Source organism: Oncorhynchus masou, chromosome 21 (genome assembly GCF_036934945.1).
Source record: "Oncorhynchus masou masou isolate Uvic2021 chromosome 21, UVic_Omas_1.1, whole genome shotgun sequence".
In the NCBI taxonomy this organism is placed as follows: Eukaryota; Metazoa; Chordata; class Actinopteri; order Salmoniformes; family Salmonidae; genus Oncorhynchus; species Oncorhynchus masou.
This window is the reverse complement of record NC_088232.1, coordinates 16555818-16579660: the sequence shown is the minus strand read 5'-3', so window position 1 is coordinate 16579660 and position 23843 is coordinate 16555818. Positions and strand designations below refer to the sequence as shown.

Here is a 23843-nt window from a genome sequence, read left to right as displayed (position 1 = left end):
GGTGTTGTGTGTGAATGGTGTTGTGTGTGAATGGTGTGTGTGTGAAGGGTGTGGGACATAATTATAGTGGGGAAAAACTGAGTAACTAGTACTCAAAATTATAGCGGGAACAGTTTAGCCATGGGATGTCCTGAGGTTCTCAGAGTCCCTATAGATCCCTGCAGGGGGCCACTACCAACACTTTAAAGACTGACCTTTGACCTCAGGTTTGACCTTTTGACATTCAGGTTCACTTTAAAATGAGTGTGGGGGTGCTGCAAATATTTTTGATGGATACAGTAAGGGCACAATTTTTACTTTGTCATTTTAGTCATTTAGCAGACACTCTTTTCCAGAGTGACTGACAGGAGCAATTAGGGGAGGGTTTCCCAAACTTGGTGGTGGGACTTGGGACCCCAAGTGGTGCACATTTAGTTCAGCTGTGTCGTGCCAGGGTAAAAAACTAAATATACTACACCCCTTGGGGTCCCCAGGACTGAGTTTGGGAAACGCTGAATTATGGTAAAATGCCTTGCTCAAGGGCACATCAACAGATTTTTGACCTAGTCGGCTCGGGGATTCGAACCAACCTTTCGGTTATTGGCCCCAAGCTCTTAACCGCTAGGCTACCTGCTGAAATTCACACACCAATAGCGTTAGCTGGCCCGAGAGTTCTTAGCAACTCTGAACGTAATTTGCACCGATTTTACAAATGGACTCGTGAAAAATGTTGGCTGTCAGACGTCTACAGCAGGTGGTCCCTAAAAGAGAGCGTGCTGAACGATCCACTTTCGGTGTGATGTGTGCGAGCCTTAAGTCCCTGTTGCTGACTGTACTGCTCAAGAATGGAGCGCATGGTTAACGCCTGCTAAGGTACACACACTTGCGCACGCACACACATGTAATATGCATGTGTAGACCCATGCTCATAGATCAACTACTACACAGGTAAGCAACCAGTGGAGGGGTAGATTAAAATGCTGACAGACTGTTTAACTGACGAATGTAAGTAGTGAGAGAAAGGGAAGGTGAATAGTGAAGGGAAGTAGTTTGAACGAGAGAAAGCGAATTAGAAAGAGACATGGAGAGAGTGTGGGAAAAATGTGAAAAGAGAGAGGGGCAGAGATTTGAGGTAAATATTCCTGAAGAGAGAAGAAAGGTACAAGAGAGAGGACCCGAACAAAGTAAACAGAGAAAGAGGGAGAAGTAGGCAGGCTTCTACCCGCTCCTACATGCCCCTGTTGAACTATGCAGGGTGGCTGCTGAGTCACATGACCTGACCTACAGCCAGCACTATGGAACAGCAGGGAACTCCTCTCCCTTGTCAGCCTTTCATCCAGCTCACGCGCACACACCCGACAGACCACACACTCCTTTACTGTGATACTACTTGGTGAGCGACACTTCATTTTCTTTTGCGCATCTTTGACTAGTTATTTTCTTTTGTCTTCACTCCTTTAGTTACATCTTTGCAAGGTGTGTATGTGTTTGGAGGGGGTAGTGTGTAGTGTAAGTGTGTAATGTTTGGGTGGAGTGGTTTGCTGTCTTTGTTTGCAGTGTGTGAGTGAATGATCCTGCTGGGGAGCCTTTCCTGTGTAAATGTCCTTGACTTTGAGAGTGTGAGAATAGAAGACGAATCAATTGTGACAAGCCTTATTGTTGTGTTCTTTGCTCTGCCACGTTAGTTGCTGATATAACGGAAACGTCTCTGCTGTCTTCTGAGATAGCTAAACTGGAGGGAGAGAACAGGGTAGACGGAGGGAGTGAATGAGAGAGATCTGCTGAGAGAGGGTGAGTGGGTGCATGTGTGTGTGTGTTTCTAAATTCCCACTCTGTTAAGTCCTGATGAAGTTTTAGAGGGGTGTTCTCTCTCTCTCTCTCTCTCTCTCTCTCTCTCTCTCTCTCTCTCTCTCTCTCTCTCTCTCGCTCTCTCTCTCTTGTGCCACTGAGTCTTCATTGTGGTCTCTACTTGGCAAGACAGCCTGATCATCTGGCGCTTAGAAACAGGAGCCAGTCTTTTCACAGGGTCTTAGTCCACTGTTGATGAATAATGACACCCTCCCTCCCATCTCTATTGCTGTCTCGCGGCTGGTCGCTGAAGCAAGTTGTGTGTGTGTGTTTGTGCGCATGTGTGTGTACATTTTGCAGTCAATACAAAGCAAATGAAACTAAAACTAGTTAAAGGGATGTGATATCAGTTATTCAGCGACATGTTAGTAAACTGTGCGTGTGTGTGTGTGTGTGTGCGTGTGTGTTATATGTGCCCAAGTTTTATTAGCTGTATGTATGGGATACGAATGGTATACATCGTCCAACAAAGTACTTATGTGAAGGGTCCTTCTCAACAATACAACAACAATAAAAGATAAGAATATGAACATAAAGTAAATGGCTCAATAGAATAGAATAAATGTTTTAGCATAAATATAATAACTTATAGTCCAATATTTACATGTGTATGGGGCAGTGTATAAACTGAGCATTGCAAGAGTCTGGTAGCAGCAGTTACGATATATGTGTGTGTGTGTAGCATGAATGTATATGTCTGTATATTGTGTTCTTTTGGCTGTATTCAATGGCAGTGGATAATGTATGTATGTGTGTGTGTCTGTGTGTTCGTAGACTACCATTTGGCAGCCGGTCAGGTGTTGTAAATTTCCACTTTCCCAGTAATCCTCTCCTCTCCCCCAGTCTGGCTGGTTACCTCTGTCTTTCTTTCCTTCTGTTTCTCTCTCTGTCTCAACATGAAGAGACTTGTCCTCCAGAGCTCCCGACTGCCACAGAAGTAGCCACAGTAGTTCACATGCTTCTTACTTCATACTTCTGTCGGCGGCAAATATTGTCTCCCTCTTCCCTGTCCTCCCTTTATGTCCTCCTCTCTCCAGCCCACAGATACCCGATAAGTCACCACGGCTCAGCAGTTCACCCATTTGCTTTTGTTTATCCAAAGAAGTCTAAAGCCCCATTTTTTTTTTACCTGGTCCTAACATGTCCTTTGTCTTGATCTTGTCCACATTCTGATTGTGGCCACGTTTTTAGAACGGTGTAGAGGATTAAAAGACTCATTGTGATCTGATTGCGATTGTGCTGAAGCAGCTGCTGATCATCGGTTGTTCACCTGTGTTCCCTGTAAATGCTGTTTTGAATTAAAGAGTTGTACCTACACATTGAAGAAGGCTGGAAAGCCAAAACATCTGTGGATACTATCCCTCCTGCAATGGAAAAACATACAGTTGGAAGTCGGAAGTTTACGTACACTTAGGTTGGAGTCATTAAACTCGTTTTTCAACCACTCCACACATTTCTTGTTAACAAACTATAGTTTTGGCAAGTCGGTTAAGACATCTACTTTGTACATGACACAAGTAATTTTCCCAACAATTGTTTACAGACAGATTATTTCACTTATAATGTCAGGAATTGTGAAAAACTGAGTTTAAATGTATTTGGCTAAGTCGTATGTAAACTTCCGACTTCAACTGTGTATATATACATACGACTTAGTCAAATACATTTGAACTCAGTTTTTCACAATTCCTGACATTTAACCCTTGTTTAACTTGGGTCAAGCGTTTAGGGTAGCCTTCCACAAGCTTCCCACAATAAGTTGGGTGAATTTTGGCCCATTCCTCCTGACGGAGCTGGTGGAACTGAGTCAAGTTTGTAGGCCTCCTTGCTCACACACTCTTGTTCATTTCTGGCCACAAATTTTCAATAGGATTGAGGTGAGGGCTTTTGTGATGGCCACTCCAATACCTTGACTTTTTTGTCCTTAAGCCGTTTTGCCACGACTTTGGAAGTATGCTTGGGGTCATTGTCTATTTGGAAGACCCATTTGTTACCAAGCTTTAACTTTCTGACTGATGTCTTGAGATGTTGTTTCAATATATCCACGTAATTTTCCTTTCTCATGAAGCCATCTATTTTGTGAATTGCACCAATCCCTCCTGCAGTGAAGCACCCCCACAACATGATGCTGCCACCCTCATGCTTGACGGTTGGGATGGTGTTCTTCGGCTTGCGAGCCCCCCCTTTTTCCTCCAAACATAATGGCTAAACAGTTCTATTTTTGTTTCATCAGACCAGAGGACATTTCTCCAAAAGGTATGGACTTTGTTCCCTTATACCATAGTCAGTTTATTTATGGCAGTTTTGGAGCAGTGGCTTCTTCCTTACTGAGCGGCCTTTCAGGTTATGTCGATATAGGACTCGTTTTACTGTGGATATAGATACTTTTGTACCCGTTTCCTCCAGCATCTTCACAAGGTCCTTTTCTGTTGTTCTGGGATTGATTTGCACTTTTCGCACTAAAGTAGGTTCATCTCTAGGAGACAGAACGCGTCTCCTTCCTGAGCGGTATGACTGCCGTGTGGCCCCATTCAGGCGTTTGGAAATTGCTCTCAAGGATGAACCAGACTTGTGGAGGTCTACATTTTTTTTCTGAGGTCTTGGCTGATTTCTTTTGATTTTCCCATGATGTCAAGGAAAGAGGCACTGAGTTTGAAGGTGGACATTGAAATATATCCACAGGTACACCTCCAATTGACTCAAATGATGTCAATTACCCTATCAGAAGCTTTTAAAGCCATGACATTTTTCCCTGAAGTTTCCAAGCTGTTTAAAGGCACATTCAACTTATTGTATGTACACTTCCCACCCACTGGAATTGTGATACAGTGAATTATAAGTGAAATAATCTGTCTGTAAACAATTGTTGGAAAAATGACTAGATGTCCTAACCAACATGCCAAAACTATAGTTTGTTAACTAGAAATTTGTGGCTGAAAAACTAGTTTTAATGACTCCAACCTAAGTGTATGTAAACTTCCGGCCTCAACTGTGTATATATACAGTACCAGTCAAAAGTTTGGACACACCGACTCATTCAAGGGATTTTCTTTCTTTTGCTATTTTCTACATTGTAGAATAATAGTGACGACATCAAAGCTCTGCTATAACATGTAGTAACCAAAATTATGTAGTAAACAAAAAAGTGTTAAACAAATCAAAATAGATTTTATGTTTGAGATACTTCAAAGTAGCCATCCCTTGCCTTGATGTCAGCTTTGCACACTCTTGGCATAAAATTAATTCTGAAACTCACAGGCAGCCAGTGCAGAGACCTTTAAAACCGGTGTAATATGTGTTCTCCATCTGGTCTTGGTCAGTATCTGTGCTGCAACATTTGGTATGTTTTGCGGTTGACCAATGCCTTTCTTGGGAAGACCAGACAGGAGAGTATTACAGTAGTCAAGCCTGCTTGTAATAAAAGCATGGATGAGTCTCTCTGTATCAGCCTGAGAGAGAAATGTTCGCAACTTGGCAATGTTCCTCGGGTGGTAAAAAGCTATTTTGTTCACATTCCTAATGTGTGATTTGAAATTGAGTTCAGAATCTAAAATAATAGCTCGGTTTTTTACCTGGTGTTTTGTCTTTATTGCCTGTGAATTAAAAGATGTGCGGCCAGATTCTCTCTGTGCTTTGGCTCCAACAATAAGTACCTTGGTCTTGGTTTAGCTGGAGGAAGTTGTGAGCCATCCAAGTATTTAAATATATATATATATATATATATATCCCATTTAGCAGACGCTTTTGTCCAAAGCGACTTACAAGTCGGCTGGGGCCACTACTTTTACATATGGGTGGCCCCAGCGGGAATCGAACCCACGGCGCTTGGCGTTGCAAGCGCCATGCTCTACCGACTGAGCCACACAGGACCCACTAATACAGTCTAATTTATCCGTGAAGCTAAAATCCTGTAGTGACACAGAATTGTGAAGTTGTGTATCGTCTGCGTCGCAGTAAAAATCAATACTGTGTTCTGATGACTATGTCAAGGGGCAACATATATATAAACATATATATAAACTGAACAGTACAAGACCCAAAATGTAACCTTGTGGAATGCCACATGTGATTTGTATTTTCTCTGGGTTATGTTCACTAAGGGTGACAAACTCTCAACCGGTTAAATAGGTCCTAAACCAATTTATAACTGGACTGGAGAGGCCAACTCACCTCTCCAGTCTGTCCAGAATGACACCATGGTCAAGTGTCGAATGCAGCATTAAAATCCAAGAGTGCAAGATCAGAGAGCTGTTTGGCATCTGTGTTGGCGCTAAGATCATTTACCACTTTAAGTAAGGTCGAGAGTTTGAGAGTTTGTCTATGCTGTGGTGTGCCTGAAAATCCGATTGGAATTTTTCAAAAATACAGTTGGCACTTAGGCAAAATTCTGGAAAAAATATTTTTCAAGAATGGACGTTTCGATATTGCTAAAAGCTGAAGAATCAAGATGACTTTTCTTCAGAAGGGGTTTCACCATAGCAGTTTTTAGTGCAGTGGAGAAAGTGCCTGTGAACAGGGAGTGATTTAACAATGGCTTGTAAATTCATCAGATATACACTTAACAACTGTTTTGAAGAAGGTGGTGGAAGTAGGATCTCAAGAAGGGAGGTAGAAGGCTTGCGTTGTGATATCACTTTCCTGAGCATTTCTGTGTTAACCAGGGAAAATAACTCCATAGTGCCTTATGTGATAGGCTAGGGCACATACCATCAAACTTCTCATCATGTCTTGTTTGACAGATACCCAGCCTAATGTTTTTTATATTATCTCTGAAATATGCTGGAGCTTCAATGGTTACCCTTTAATTTGCTATTAATGTTATTAACTAAATCATCACAAGGAAGGCAGAATAGGTGGAGGAGTATTGTTTACACACTCAGTAAAATCTGTAGCAACTTCAGAGGTCAGATAGCGTTTTTTGATAATGCGTTCAGATTTACCCTGTACAAAATAGTAAAAATCCAGTGGTGATCAGATAAAGCAACATCAACATTAGAGGATATGTTAATAGAAAGCCCCTTGTTAATAACCAGGTCCGGTAGAAAGCCCCTTGTTAATAACCAGGTCCGGTAGAAAGCCCCTTGTTAATAACCAGGTCCGGTAGAAAACCCCTTGGTAATAACCAGGTCCAGAGTATGTCCGCGGTTATGGGTGGGTCCAGTAACTTGGGATTAGGACGTGCATAGTGAGTAGTACAAGAAGGGATTCCTGTAGAGGGCCCAACAGCAGTGTATCATGGGTAATGTAGTGTGAATGGGTTGAATAGACTACAAAGGCAGCAGCTAGTTGAAAGCCCAGTGGATTAGTATTGTGTTGGTTTGAATGGAGCCTTGTTGTATTGTAGGGTTACTTAGCTTGCCTGGGGCAACTGTGAATTGTGAGCATGTCGGGTATGTATCTCTATGTCAACATGACCTTGGAGCCTCAACAGCATTGCATGGCCTTGTGTGTGTCTATGTGTGTCCCTCTGCTTGGCAAATTAGTTTGCCACACTCGTACAGCAGAGTTCGGCCTGCATTGTCTGTGCTCAGAGGCCGAACATTTATCCTCTCTCTGTCTCTCTCTCTCCTCCCTATTTCTCGCTCTTCTCCCTATCTCTCCCTCCCTCTCTTCTTCCTCGATCTCTTCTCTCTTCCCCCCTCTTCCCCCCTCTCTCTCCTTCTCTCCTTTATCTCTCTTATCCTCTCTCACGCTCTCCCTCTCTATTAGACTGTGTGGAAGACTGATACATTCTGAGTGGAGGAATGTAGTGAGGGGAAAGAGAGAAAGGAGGAGACATTCAGGTCACTCACAAGGAGCCTTGATACTAATCTATAGAAAGAGAAAGAGACAGACTGACAGACAGAAAACCTAGGCCACACTGGGATATCTTACTTTGTACTAATTGGTATATATGTTCAACTTTTAGTAAAGGTCTAAAGGAATTCCTTAGCAATTTCACAACAGTTGGGTTCCTTCAGGTCAAATGTGATTTTCCTCCGCTTTTCCTTTTGAATGTAGGCAATCTATAGTATGTAGTAGAAGTTTAGAGAGCGGTATGGGGAAGACCTGTGGCTGCTGACACAGAAGAATTCGACCAAACACAATTTCCAGAGTCAGCGATCCTATTGTGATTGTACAATATGCGCACACGCACGCAAACATGCGCACACACACACATACGCGCGCGCACAGTATAAACACTCAGCCCCCTCCTGTACTCCCTGTTCACCCATGACTGCGTGGCCACAGGTCAAACTCAATCATCAAGTTTTCTGATGACATAACAGTGGTTGGCCTAATTACCATCAATGACGAGATAGCGAGAGCCCTGGTGGAGTGGTGCCAGGAAAATAACCTCTCCCTCAACGTCAACAAAATGAAGGAGAGGATTGTGGGCGACAGGAGACAGCAGAGAGAGCACGCCCCTATCCACATCAACAGGGCTGCAGTGGAGAGTGTGAAAAGCTTCAAGTTCCTCTGAGTGTATGTCACCGACGATGTGAAATGGTCCATTCGCACAGACCGTATGGTGAAAAAGGCGCAACAGCACCTTTTCAACCTCATGAGGCGGAACAAATTTGGCTTGGCCCATAAGACCCTCACAAACTTCTACAGAGGTACCATTGGTGCACCATGTCGCTCTAGATCACCCTGTATATCACCCGGGCTATATCATCATACTGTTTTAACCACTACATATGTAAATAGTGTATTCTAGTCATGGATCATCCTATATAACTACTGCTGTACACAACTTTTCTATTCATATACTGTCTATACTGTCTAAACACACCATTCTATTATACAAAACATTAAGGACACCTACTCTTTCCATGACATAGACTGACCAGGTGAATCTAGGTGAAGGCTATGGTCCCTTATTGATGTCAATTGTGAAGTGTGGGGGGGTTCAAATACTGGGAGGGGGGGGGGGGGGTCCATATACTTTTGGTCATGTAGTGCATATGTATACAGCGCATTCGGAAAGTATTCAGAACCCTTGACTTTTTACACATTTTGTTATATTACAGCCTTCTTCTAAAATGTATAAAATTATTTGTTTCCTCGTCAATCTACACACAATACCCCATAATGACGAGGCAAAAACAGATTTGTTGAAGTATTTGCTAGTTTATTAAAAATAAAAACTGAAATATCATATTTACATAAGCGTTCAGGCCCTTTACTCTAATTTATTGAAGCACCTTTGGCAGTAATTACAGCCTTGAGTCTTCTTGAGTATGACGCTACAAGCTTGGCACATCTCTATTTGGAGAGTTTCTCCCATTCTTTTCTGCAGATGTTCTCAAGCTCTGTCAGGTTGGATGGGGAGCGTTGCTGCACAGCTATTTTCAGGTACTTTTTGTCTCGATCCCGACTAGTCTCCCAGTTCCTGCCTCTGAAAAACATCCCCACAGCATGATGCTGCCACCACCATGCTTCACTGTAGGGATGGTGCCAGGTTTCCTCCAGACTTGACGCTTGGCATTCAGACCAAAGAGTTCAATCTTTGTTTAATCATATGAGACAATCTTGTTTCTCATGGTCTGAGTCTTTAGGTGCCTTTTGGCAAACTCAAAGTGTGCCTTTTACTGAGGAGTGGCTTCCGTCTGGCTACTCTACCATAAAGGCCTGATTGGTGGAGTACTGCAGAGATGGCTGTCCTTCTGGAAGATTCTCCCATCTCCACAGGGGAACTTTAGAGCTCTGTCAGAGTGATCATAGGGTTCTTGGTCACCTCCCTGACCAAGGCCCTTCTCCCCTGATTGCTCAGTTTGTAATGTGACAAAATGTTGAAAAAGTCAAGGGGTCTGAATATTTTACGAATGCACTGTATGTATGTCTCTCTCTCAATTCAATTTCAATTTAAGGGATATATTGGCATTGGAAACATTTGTTTACATTGCCAAAGCAAGTGAAATAGATAATAAACAAATTTGAAATAAACAATAAATAAAAAATAACAGCAAACATTACACCCGCAAAAGTTCCAAAAGTATAAAGACATTTCAAATGTCATATTATGTTCAAATAGTTAAAGTACAAAAGGGAAAATAAACAACATGAATAATGGTGGTATTAACAGTGGTGTTTGTTCTTCACTGGTTGCCCTTTTCTTGTGGCAGCAGGTCACAAATCTTGCTGCTGTGATGTCACACTGGTATTTCACCCAATATTTATGGAAGTTTATCAGAATTGGGTTTGTTTTTGAATTCGTTGTGGATCGGTGTAATCTGAGGGAAATATTTGTCTCCAATATGCTCATACATTTGGCAGAAGGCTGGGAAGTGCAGCTCAGATTCCACCTCATTTTGTGGGCAGTGTGCACATAGCCGGCCTTTCTCAATAGCAAGGCTATGCTCACTGAGTCTGTACATTAGTCAAAGCTTTCCGTAAGTTTTGGTCATTCACAGTGGTCAGGTATTGTGTGTCTCTCTCTCTCTCTCTCTCTGACATTGCTCATTTTGCTAGTTCTTTATTTTTTTGGATGTGTGCCTATTGTTTTCTATTGCTAGGTATTACTGCACTGTTGGAAGTTAGAAACACAAGCATTTTGGTGCACCGGCGATAACATCTTCAAATATGTGTACAAGACCAATAAACGTTTTATTGGATTTGAACACACAATCCAGGCCTCTCTGTCCATTTAAAGGCACAATATGTAGCTTTGGGCACAACTCTGTGTATTGGAATCTGCCACTATTCCTTTGAATCCTCCTAGTAGTTTTCAATCAAATTCAATTTTTTAAACCATTTTTACATTAGCAGATGTCAGAAAGTGCTACACAGAAACCCAGCCTAAAACCTCAAACAGCAAGCAATGCAGAAGCAAGGTGGCTAGGAAAAACTCCTGAGAAAGGAAGGAACCTAGAGAGGAACCAGGCTCTGAGGGGTGGTTAGTCATCTTCTGGCTGTGCCAGGTGGAGATTCTAAGTATAAGTACATGGCCATAGGTGTCCAGCAGGGTCAAATAATAATCACAGTGGTTGTTGAGGGTGCAACAGGTCAGTACCTCGGGAGTAAATGTTAGTTGGCTTTTCATAGCCAAGCATTCAGAGGTCGAGACAGCAGGTGCAGTAGAGAGAGAAAGCCGAAAACAGCTGGTCCAGGAAAAGGTAGCATGTCCGGTGAACAGGTCAGGGTTTCATAACCGCAGGCTGGATCAGCAGTACGACAAGTTGGACTGGGGACAGCCAGGAGTCATCAGGCCAGGTAGTCCTGAGGCATGGTCCCGGGGCTCAGGTTCTCCGGGAGGGGAGGGAGAATTAGAGGGAGCATACTTTAATTCACACAGGACCCTAGATAAGATGGGAGAATTACACCAGCTATAACAGCCTAAACGCATGAGATAATGAGCAGCATTAGTCACTCAATTTCAAGAAATGGTTTCATACTATGTTCTGTTGTGGCCAAAAGTTTTGAGAATGACAAAAATATAAATTTTCACAAAGTTTGCAAATATATTATTGTCAGATGTTACTATGGAATACTGAAGTATAATTACAAGCGTTAAAGGCTTTTATTGACAATTACATGAAATTGATTCAAGAGTCAATATTTACAGTGTTGACCCTTATTTTTCAAGACCTCTGCAATCCACCCTGGCATGCTGTCAATTAACTTCTGGGCCACATCCTGACTGATGGCAGCCCATTCTTGCATAATCAATGCTTGGAGTCTGTCAGAATTTGTGGGTTTTTGTTTGTCCACCCGCCTCTTGAGGATTGACCACAAGTTCTCAATGGGATTAAGGTCTGGGGAGTTTCCTGGCCATGGACCCGAAATATCAGTGTTTTGTTCCCCGAGCCACTTAGTTATCACTTTTGCCTTATGGCAAGGTGCTCCATCATGCTGAAAAAGACATTGTTCGTCACCAAACTGTTCCTGGATGGTTGGGAGAAGTTGCTCTCGGAGGATGTGTTGGTACCATTCTTTATTCATGGCTGTGTTCTTAGGCAAAATTGTGAGTGAGCCCACTCCCTTGGCTGAGAAGCAACCCCACACATGAATGGTCTCGGGATGCTTTACTGTTTGCATGACACAGGACTGATGGTAGCACTCAACTTGTCTTCTCCGGACAAGCTTTTTTCCGGATGCCCCAAACAATCGGAAAGGGGATTCATCAGAGAAAATGACTTTACACCAGTCCTCAGCAGTCCAATCCCTGTACCTTTTGCAGAATATCAGTCTGTCCCCTGATGTTTTTCCTGGAGTGAAGTGGCTTCTTTGCTGCTCTTTTTGACACCAGGCATTCCTCCAAAAGTCTTTGCTTCACGTGCAGATACACTCACACCTGCCTGCTGCCATTCCTGAGCAAGCTCTGTACTGGTGGTGCCCCGGTCCCACAGCTGAATCAACTTTAGGAGATGGTCCTGGCGCTTGCTGGACATTCTTGTGCGCCCTAAAGCCTTCTTCACAACAATTGAACCACTCTCATTGAAGTTCTTGATCGTCCGATAATTGGTTAATTTAGGTGCAATCTTACTGGCAGTAATATCCTTGCCTGTGAAGCACTTTTGACAGAAGAAGAACAATGATTCCAAGCACCACCTTCCTTTTTAAGCTTCTAGTCTATTATTCGAACTCAATCAGCATGACAGAGTGATCTCCAGCCTTGTCAACACTCACACCTGTGTTAACGAGAGAATCACTGACATGATGTCAGCTGATCCTTTTGTGGCAGGGCTGAAATGCAGTGGAAATGTTTTTGGGGGATTCAGTTCATTTGCATGGCATAGAGGGACTTTTCAATTAATTGCAATTAATCTGATCACTCTTCATAACATTCTGGAGTATATGCAAATTTCCATCATACAAACTGAGGCAGCAGACTGTGAAAATTCATATTTGTGTCATTCTCAAAACTTTTGGCCACGACTGTATATTATGCGTATGATATGTTTTTATAATGCAATATGAATTTATATATTTTAAATATCTGTTTGTTTTTGTGTAGATTTGTCAGTGTTCCAAGAGGATGAAGGTATAGAGATGGATTCAGTCAGCTGGACTTCCAACACCAAACTCCCCGGCACCCAATCAGAGACCCCCATTTCCTCTGGACGCTTCTCCTCCTGGGTGACCTTCGACGATGACGAGGAGGACAAGCCCCACCACCTGGAGCAGCCATCCCACACACTATTGGATGATCTCAGCCACTTCCAGGATGCCAACAGTAACCTGATTGGTTCTCCTCCCAACGTTTGGAAGCAGAAAGGGAACCAGCAGAACCAGAACCGCCACCTCCTGGACCTGACGCCAGACGGAAACCCTCCTAGATCCCTTCTGATTGAACCTAGAACCGCTCCCCTGCTCCCCGGTAGGACTAAACCTTACACCAAGAAGAACCCTTTCCTGTGTGAAGAGTTCAATGACATCCAGCCCTCTCCCATTAACCCCTTTAGTTCCTACTTTGACTGTAAACAGGAAGTGGCATCAGAGACGATCCAGAGTAATGGCTCCGCCCACCACCTGGAGAGCTCTCCCTGTGCCTTCTCCTTTAGCTCTCCTTTCTTCCAGTCTTTCAGCTCCCACAGCCAAGAGGCCAAACGAGAGTCCATTGTCGTCTTCTCCTCCGAGTTTGAGCCCACCAGAGGAGGAGGGGAAGAGACAGTCAGCCATGTCACTCCTCCCTTAGACAGACTAGACCTGGATCAGCTGAGAAACCTCCAGATCACAGACCCAGACGATCCAGGCAGCCCTACTTTGCCTGATGACTCAGTGGAGGATGCGGAGGAGGCGAAGGAAGATGGGTTGGAGGGAGAAGATGAGGGCACCCCCTACCTCCCAGATCACATGACCCCCCAAGATGGCTGGGCCATGCTGCTCCGTATACCAGAGAAGAAAAACATCATGTCGTCACGCCACTGGGGGCCTATCTATGTCCGTCTGTCTGACGACGGCGTACTCCAGATGTTTTACGAGAAAGGTCTGGAAAAACCCTTCAGGACCCTGAAACTGGACCCTCGCTACGAGGCAGCTGAGCACCGCCTGCAGAATTACGAAGAAGCCGGCCGCGTCCACACGCTCAGTGTGGACCTCGTCCAATACCGCGAGAGGAGGCGAATCCAGCCGAAGTCACCCGTCACCCACCAGCCAATCCGTGAGCAGCTGGTGAAGCTGGGCACCACCTGTTACCACAATTTCCTGAGTTTTCGTCATGCGCTGGTGGAGGTGCTGAGGCGGTTGCCGGCAGTGACGGGTGGGGCGTTGACGGGGTCGCCCATAGGGGCGGGGCTGACAGAGGAGGAGGTTCAGGTGGAGGTGAGGGACGAGTTCTACGGGACGGTCGCTGCGGGAGATGGGAGGATTCTGAAGCAGCTTGTGATGACTCGTGTGCACGTGCTGGCCTTCCTCTCTGGGTCGGCAGGCTGCCGCCTCGGACTCAATGATGTGCAGGTAAAAGAGAAGGAGAGCGTGTTAAAACAGATGTCCAGTTACGAGTGAACGGGGCGGGTGGTTCATGTTGGGTAGCTTATAGGTGTGTGAAAGAGAGATTTTTGTAGGGATCACATTGGAACCATTGGAGGCTGCTGAGGGGAAGACAGCTCAAAATATTGTCTGGAATGGAGTCAATAGAATGGTATGAAACGCATCAAAAATGTGGTTTCCATGCATTTGATGCTATTCCATTGACTCCATTCCAGACATTATTATGAGCCGTCCTCCCCTCAGCGGCTTCCACTGAATCATTCGTATGAGAGGAGGATTTGGATGGTGAGATGTGTACACATCAGAATATTGGCCCTGGAGTTCTGCAGACACTTATTCAGACAAAGGTACAAACATTGAAATGCATGTACAGTTGAAGTTGGAAGTTTACATTCACCTTAGATTTCACCATACATTTAAACTCAGTTTTTCACAATTCCTGACATTTAATCCTAGTAAAAATTCCCTGTCTTAGGTCAGTTCGGATCACCACTTTATTTTAAGAACATGAAATGTCTGAATAATAGTAGAGAGAATGATTTATTTCAGCTTGCATTTCTTTCATCACATTCCCAGTGGGTCAGACGTTTAAATACAGTCAAATAGTATTTGGTAGCATTGCCTTTAAATTGTTTAACTTGGGTCAAATGTTTTGGGTAGCCTTCCACAAGCTTCCCACAATAAGTTGGGTGAATTTTGGCCCATTCCTTCTGACAGAGCTGGTGCAACTGAGTCAGGTTTGTAGGCCACCTTGCTCGCGCACAATTTTTCGGGCCTCAGGGCTTTTGTGATGGCCACTCCAATACCGACTTTGTTGTCATTTTGCCACAACTTTGGAAGTATGCTTGGTGTCATTGTCCCTTTGGAAGACCCATTTGTGACCAAGCTTTAACTTCCTGACTGATGTCTTGAGATGCTGCTTCAATATATCCACATAATTTTCCTTTCTCATGATTTTATCTATTTTGTGAAGTGCACCAGTCCCCCCTGCTGCAAAGCACCCCCACAACATGATGCTGCCACCCCCGTGGTTCACGGTTGGAATGGTGTTCTTCAGCTTGCAAGCCTCCCCCTTTTTCCTCCAAACATAACAATGGTCATTATGGCCAAACATTTCTATTTTTGCTTCATCAGACCAGAGGACATTTCTCCAAAAAGTACAATGGTAATCTGGCTTTTTTATGGCGGTTTTGGAGCTGTGGCTTCTTCCTTGCTGAGCGGCCTTTCAGGTTATGTCAATTGAGGACTAGTTTTACTGTGGATATAGATACTTTTGTACATGTTTCCTCTAGCATCTTCACAAGGTCCTTTGCTGTTGTTCTGGGATTGATTTGCACTTTTCGCTCCAAAGTACATTCATCTCAAGGAGACAGAATGCGTCTCCTTCCTGAGCGGTATGACAGCTGCGCGATCCCTTTATACTTGCATACAATTGTTTGTACAGATGAACGTGGTATCTTCAGGCGTTTTGGAAATTGCTCCCAAGGATGAACCAGACTTGTGGAGGTCTACAATCTTTGAGGTCTTGGCTGATTTCTTTTGATTTTCCCATAATGTCAAGCAAAGAGGCACTGAGTTTGAAGGTAGGCCTTGAAATACACCCACAGGTTCACCTCCAATTTGACTCAAATGATGTCAATTAGCCTAGAATCTTCCAAAGCCATGACATCATTTTCTGGAATTTTCCAAGCTGTTTAAAGGCGCAGTCAACTAAGTGTATGTAAACTTCTGACCCACTGGAATTGTGATACAATGAATTATCAGTTAAATAATCTGTCTGTAAACAATTGTTGCAAAAATTACTTGTCACGGACAAAGTAGATGTCTTAACCGACTTGCCAAAACTATAGTTTGTTAACAAGAAATTTGTGAAGTGGTTGAAAAACGAGTTTTAATGACTCCATCCGAAGTGTATGTTAACTTCTGACTTCAACTGTATACATGAAAGTATTAAACCCCCCTCTTGATGTTGTTCCTCTAGGTCAAAGGTAAGGAGGTGGTCTCCAGACACGACATCATCCCCAACACTACCACCCGCTGGATCCGCTTACGTGACTGCGAGCTTCATGACGAACACGCAGACGAACTAGAGTTCCTGTCGTCACGCCAAGTTGTCTTCACACCGCCACCCTGCCGGCGCTTCCAGCTGCTCGCCTTCCGCACGGCCTTCGCTGAGAAAACCCTCCCCTTCACGCTGCGCACTGTTGCCTCCGTCCGCGGCGCCGAGGTCACCCTGCAGTCCTGGCTGCTGATGTCACAGGGGTTCTCGTCCAATCGGGACACGTTGAACCTCATCCCCTGCGAGAATGTGGCGGTAAAATAATGATAGAATATTGTGCCTCTTGCAGTTTTATTATTGAACTTCACTTCCCTCAGTCATTTGCTAACATTGATTATCATGCTTACCCCTAGATCCGCTACCCCATCCCTGAGATTTGGGCCAAGAACTTCCGTCGGGACGGGGTGATGGGGGAGAGGTCACTGAAGGCGAGGTTCAACAAGGGTGCCAGCTTCGGCACGGCGAGTACTTCCGGGTCAGAGCCAGTGATGAGGGTGACCCTTGGCACGGCCAAGTATGAACAGGCTTTTAAAGCTGTGGTGTGGAGGCTCAGCCGCCTGCCTGACAAAAACTCTGGTAAGAAGTTGTTGGGGTCAAACTCAGTAAGAGAACTATTCCTATTCTCACTGTAGAAATGCAAAAATACGCAGCTATTTCACTAGCGGTGCACACGCCTTTGGTAAGGAGGGAAGGAGTTTGAGGCGATACCCTGCCATTGTCACTGTGAAAAGGGCTAGATCTATATTTTCTTTACCAGTCACACCTGACAGCGGAGAGATGGCTCATTTCAGACACTACGGGTAGGTTTCCCAGACACGGATTAAGCCTGGTCTAAAAACACATGTTCAATGGAGAATCTCTATTGAAATAGCTCTTTATCTATTTCACTCGGCGTAATCTGTGTCTCCATGTGTGGAGGATCAGGTCCATTCCCTTGTATTCTCATTCTTCCGACGATCCATTTGAGGTTTCATCACAGTGCCAGTCAGTATTAGTGGAGCTGGTTTGTATTTCACCCAGCTCAGAGGGACAGGACATGGGGGATGTCTCTATTTCACCCAGCAGTGAGAGATTATGAACATTGATCTGTTTCTGCTGTCATTACACTGTGCAGACTGTCAATAGTCCTTACCCCAGGCACTGTCAATATCCTAGTGTGCGTATGTGTTATAGAGTTGTTTGTGTGTGTACATGCAGGCATGTATCCGTGAATGATTGCGTGTGTCTGTGCCCGTGTGTGTGTGCGCCCATGCACGTGTCTGTGCGTGTGCATGAGTTCGCCCTTGTGTGTGTTCTCCCTGGTCCCAGTCCAGTGTTGGTATGTCTCTGTCAGAATGCGGCCCCCTTCAGGCCTTTCAATAGGCTGTCAGCATGGCTGCCTGTCCTGAGTACTGATTGGCCAGTCAAAGCCCTGGCTGTCACCATGCATTACCTCACAAACCCACAGGCCACAGGCTTCTATTGTAAATACATGCTCTGCCACGGGCTGCTCCCCCCACCCCCACACTCCCTTCTATTGTGGGCCCCTCTTTTTTTTCTCTCCCCCTTTTTCTTCTTTCTCTCTTTACCCTCTGCCTCTCGTCCCCCTCTCTCACTTTTCGTCCCTCTCTCACTATTCTTCCCCTTTCCCCTCTCTTTAGCCCTTGCTTCAGCTCCTCTCCCTCCTCCTCATCTCCCCCTCTCTACTTAACTGGGCCAAGCCTGCCCTCCATTTTCTCTCTCTTTCTTTTGTTTGCACCGTCTTTTGTCTTTCTGTCTGCCCTGCTTTTTCTTTCTCTCTCCTCCTTTGTGTTCCTTCTTCTTTCTTCATGCTCATTCGTCCCTTCGTTATATGTGTGCTACAGTCCACACGGTGATGCCAACTTTGGGGCTGTAATTCCCTGCGCCACAAATGAGAGAAGCATGGTGGTGTGCTGGTTAACATTTCACTGCTACTACATTCCTCTACTCCAACTGTACAACAGAGGATATTCTTTCTGACCTCTGACCTCACGGCACTTCCTGTTTTGACCCCTCTTGGTGGCCCGTCCCGTCCGTGCTCAGTGTCATGATGTTCTTGGCACAACTCTCACCCTCTCTGTGGCCCTGTCCAGAGACAACTGCTAGCCCCTTCCCCTAGGTATTTCATGAAGACCCGTACGAATTGGATAGACAAAGCAATAGTTGTGTTGTCACCTGATAAGTTTGATGTAGATTTCAATGTTGCTGACAACTATCCAATCTACACGTGTTTAGGGGAAAGGATTTTCTCTCCCTTTCTGTGCTGTGTGTGTGTGTGTGTGTGTGTGTGTGTGTGTGTGTGTGTGTGTGTGTGTGTGTGTGTGTGTGTGTGTGTGTGTGTGTGTGTGTGTGTGTGAGAGGACCCACCGGGAGGACAATCCTACTCCACCCAGAGTGATCGCTGATGATGAACGTGTGTGTTTGCGTTACGTGGTGTGTGTGTTGATGTGTTCGTCTGCATGTATGTTTAATGTACGTTTGTGTCTCCCCCTGGCAGCGTTGGGTCACCCGCACACCTTCTTCTGTCGTTTGGAGCTGGGTTCGGACCGGGAGGTGCCAACCTCGCTGCAGAGCCACCTGGAGGTCGAGTTTGACATGCCCGCAGCCTCTGCCTCCAAAGCCACCGTCCGCTCCCTCTCTGTAGAGGACAGGGCAGACGCCAAGAAGTGGATCAACTACAAATCTCACTACTCCTACCAGGTAATAGACCAGGGTGTTTGTGCGTGGAGCTGTAGCCTTTTGTGAATGGACTGACATGGTAAAATTACATACACACACGTTGGTTGTCCTCCATAACCTTCTGGCTCAGCTGCGGGAGCTGTTTTCTGTTGTGTGTTTGCCTGTCCAAACATGTAATTAGGCACGATGAGCAACCCCCTCTGGCTCCCACTAACAGTAGCTAACACGGTAGTCGGCACAGTTGCTGCAGATCAACACAAACAACAATTTAACGCAGGGCCTGTATCCACAAAGCATCGAGGAGAGTAGGAGTGCTGATCTAGGATCTGTCCTTATAGTCTTATTCATAATGATCTATAAGGCTAAACTGATTATAGGTTAGCGCTCGTACTCAGAGACGCACAGCACAATACAGCACAATAGCAGGATAGCCATGTTATTATACAGTGAGCTACACTATAGTAGTAATAATAGCAGTGCTTCGGTTCTCCTAGAAGTATTTTAGATCACAAGGACCCTTTCAAATGAAAGATTTTTAAACAAGGTCAATATCCTTCACATTGGTTAATATAAAGTACATTGTAGAGACTGTGTGTAACAGGTTAATTCCCACGTGTACGCTTAGTAGAATGCTTCAAGAGCACAGTTGAGCGTTAGACAGATGACAGCTGGCAAGGATCAGCTACTAGTGGTCCTATAACTAGTGTGGCTAGCCAGAGCCTAGTCCAACCCGGGGATCTATATCTACATCCAGGTCAAGCCAAGGCATCAGCCAGGGTCGACACCTCACCAGAACAATCTAGTTTACGTGGTAGGCAGCGCTACGCCACTAACCTCTGCTCAGACCTTCCGCAACCTCAGACTTCTCTCTTCTTTAAACGGAGACATAGCTGGATTGCCTTGATTGTGTGTGGGAATGTAGCATACTATTTATCTGTCTCATCACTGATCTCACTGTACGGGCTATGATCGCCACCTTGTGGCCAAAGACAATCGCACCTTCATTTAAGTAGAAGGTATTGCTCACTGATCTCTCACTGTTCTTATACAATACAACTCTATGTCCATTTAGTTACAGCTAACAATGGAAATGTGTCTTCTGTTCCGTTCTCAACCCCCCCTCCCCCAGACAGCACACATCCCACATACAGCTGAGACGAGCACAGGGACAAGCTGCATTGCAGTTCTTGTTTTGAGACTCCGCAACAGATCTATGGAGATTTTTAGTGCTCATAAGCAGTAGGCCTCCATAGGTGTCCTTGTGTTTTTGCCTTTCTGAACATGTCGCCCCTCCTGTCCCCCAGGTGCCTATAGAACAGAAGACAGGTGGCCTCTCAGAGAGCAGCAGCCCTACACTGGACCAGGACCAGCCTGGAGAATGTGCACAGCAGTGAACACACACACAGACAGACGGATGTAGGGAGGGTGGGAGGATTTGATGACTGCTTTTTTCACAGGAGAAGGGAGAAAAGTCACTTTTTGCACTTTGAAGAACTGTACCGGAGGACTAGTTGGCTGATGTTTGTGCATAGATTGGATGTAGACTGAATGTACACTGGACATAACTGATTCTCGATAGGACATCAACTTGACATAGAATGGGTCTAGTGGTCGTAGACTGGACATAGACTAGATCTACACTAGACCAACTGGTTATAGACGGGTCGTGGACTGGTATGACTAGATGTACTGCCACCGGACAATTTATTAGGTACACCACCACGAAAATGGATTGCTCCTACAGACAGTGAGGAACGTGGCCATGGCTTGCTATATAAAGCAGGCATTGAGGCATTCAGTTACTGTTCAGTTGATTTTTAGAATGGGCAAAACAAGTGACCTAAGCAACTTTGAGTGTATTATGATCGACGGTGCCAGGCGCGCCGGTTCCAGTATCTCAGAAACGTCCAGCCTCCTGGGCTTTTCACGCACAACAGTATCTAGGGTTTACAGAGAATGAGGCGACAAACAAAAAACATCCAGTCAGCAGCAGTCCTATGGGCAAAAACAGCTTGTTGATCAAAGAGTTTGAAGGAATCAGCAAGAATTGTGCAAGTTAACAGGCGGGCCACAATCAGGCAAATAACGGCGCAGTACAACAGCAGTGAGCAGAACGGCATCTCGGAACGCACAACCTGTCAGTCCTTGTCATGGATGGGCTATTGCAGCAGACGACCACACCGGGTTCCACTCCTATCAGCCTAAAACAAGAGGAATCCACTCCAGTGGGCAAGCAATCACCAACACTGGACAGTTGAGGAGTGGAAAATCATTACCTGGAACATGACAGTGAGTTCAGTTTACTTGAGTGGCCTAGTCAGTCCCCAGACCTCAACCCAATAGAGCATCTTTGGGATGAGATGGAACGGACCGTTCACATCATGAATATACCGCCATCCAATCTGCAGCAACTGCGTGATGCCATCGCGTCCACATGGACCAACATCCCTGTGGAATGTTTCCGAGACCTTGTAGAATTCCCCAAATAATTCAGGCTGTTCTGGAGGCAAAGGGGGGTCCGACCCGGTACTATAAGGGTGTACCTAATAAACTGGTCGGTGAGTGTAGATTCTGCTTTGTTGTAGACTAGATATAAACTGGACTAAACTGATTGTAGAATGGAAATGACTAGATGTAAACTGGAAATACTCTACTTAAACTAGTCAAAGACTGGATATGACTAGATGTAAACTGGATATAGACTAGTTGTAGACTAGGGAAACGCATTAGACTGCAGGCTAGTTAAGGATCTTGCTTTGTTCTTTTGTTTATTTTCTTAAAAATGCTGATTTGGGCAGACTAGTCTTACTGAGGGAGAGCTATTAGTTTTATATGATGATTCATTTATTGTGAGTGGATCGGCTTGGCCTTGTGGTCTTACCCCATTGGGGTACAGCAAGGGCAACGTTACAGATCGTTCAGATAGAAATGCATTGCGCAGAACAGATGATTGTCTGTGAGAGTCAAATATTGCGGTATGATGGGGATTAGTCTGACATTGTAAAGCCTGGCATTTCAGTAAACCAGGACATTGAGATAAGTGAAATAAGTGCCAGGAGTACAGTCATTACAGTCTTAGTGGATTTCATGCACTCTTGAGGCTAATCGAAGCACTAGCTAATGTTCTTCTACAGTACGTGTTTGCTTCAGTGTTCATTGACCTTCCACACAATTCTCAATCAATAGATTTAAGAGGCTTACATTAGTTTACATAGACAAAATGGCTCTTCAATATGCCACCTAGATAAAAAAAAAAATGTTTTTATTTTTTTTATTCCCCCCCAGTGTCAGTGTTGGTTCAGTATTCGACTGAATGCTCTTGTGTTAGGTAAGCATAAAGGTAAGCATAAATGCTTTCTGCTTTTCTCTCTCGCAAATTTGAATGTTCTTCCAAAAGGTCTTACAGGTACTTCGGTCCTGTCATTTCACATAGTCGTCTTAACCAGTCTTTCCGTGAGTTAACAACAGTCAATACTGCAATTGGTGATGATGATGATGCAGAGTTCTAATACGCTAATGACAACATACTGTAGTTTGGCTATTTTGGCTGTACTTGGAAACTGCAGCATTTTATTTTTAAATACCTTTTTTTGTTTTTATAAGTGTGCTTTACATGTACAATGTGCATCCATCCATATTACTAACATTGACTCAATGTGAACAAGATACTGTATGTACAAAACATAACTATATTCTGCAATGGACATCATCTGCAGGTCTAAACACTGATGTCCACTTTTTTCTAGCTGCTCCGTTGTGTAGTTGGTCACAATTGTAGGTTACTGTTGTCGTTCAGTTGGTACATTTTGTGCAAAAAAATGCTTCTTTATGAAAATGGCCCTTACTTGAAGCATCTCAAAACATCCCTTAGCAGAGGGAATTTTGTTCTCAACAGCGCAATAAATCAAACTCAACAAATGTACTGATAAGGGGGGGGGGGGGGGGTGTTGTTGTTTAGGACAATGCACAATGTGTTCTTGTAGCGAGGAAACATGAAATAATTAATTGTAATTATATGAATAGTTTATATATTTTTTCTTCTAGATGATTAACAAGTTTTTAATGTAAAATTTATTTTGTCAAGTGAGTGGAATGTTAGAAAATAGGTCTTAACGGGATCTGGGTTACCTAGTTTACCATCTCTGAGAAAACAAAACAAAAAAACCATGGAAATGGGTAAATCCAGATCTGGATGGGAAACTAGTCCAGAAAATTATATACAATAGAACATTTGAATAATTTGAAAAGATGTTTTCAACCTCAAGATATCTCGACCTCATTTGATTTTCGAAGAAAAGCCTGTTGTATAAGCCCAGTACATTTCAATGATTTTCCAAGAAAACAAACAACAACAACATTGTTATTTTTATTTTGTATGACAAAACACCATATGACTGTGCTCTGCTTCTGTGTACCTAAAAATATGCATTGTGGGTCATGGGATTAGTCTATTTTGGTAACATGGTTTTGTGTTCCGTACATGGCAACTGTTTATATCATTAGCTGCAACCTGTAAATAATCCATTCTGCAACACTAGACGGATAAGATCTGTACCTTTGACAGATCCAATCGGAGTACTCAAGAATGCTAGAGGTATATTTGCTGAAAATGATACTTTAAACTGGAAAAAGTAATTAAATATATTTTTCTCTTTTGAGTATTGCTTTTTTTTTTAACTAACTCCAGGAGGCCCTGCAAAACAAAATATCACTATAACACACAACAGACAGTTTCGACAATCCTAGAATACACACTAGCTATTCTTGCGAATTCCTTTCTCTGCTGTTGCTTTGTTCTCTGTTGCATTGTTCCTCACACAATCCGTGAGTAGCGACATTTTCTTCTTATTTACAATGACGGCCT

At 44.2% G+C, this 23843-nt stretch overlaps 1 protein-coding gene across 5 annotated transcripts in view; it reads left to right on the top strand.

Moving 5' to 3' along the window:
* ston2 (stonin 2) overlaps positions 1–23637 on the top strand; it is a 48847-nt gene extending 25210 nt beyond the window's left edge. For 3 of the 5 annotated variants that reach the window (XM_064927566.1, XM_064927565.1, XM_064927567.1), the window contains 5 exons: positions 12767–14208; positions 16223–16555; positions 16654–16876; positions 18798–19000; positions 20284–23637. In XM_064927566.1, coding sequence (XP_064783638.1) covers positions 12767–14208; positions 16223–16555; positions 16654–16876; positions 18798–19000; positions 20284–20373 — 2291 coding nt within the window. In that variant the 3' untranslated portion in view covers positions 20374–23637. Of the gene's footprint in view, positions 1–1365; positions 1456–1534; positions 1771–12766; positions 14209–16222; positions 16556–16653; positions 16877–18797; positions 19001–20283 lie in introns of those variants that run through there. The other 2 variants (XM_064927569.1, XM_064927568.1) reach the window with 2 other exon arrangements.
* The last annotated feature ends 206 nt before the right edge of the window (positions 23638–23843 follow it).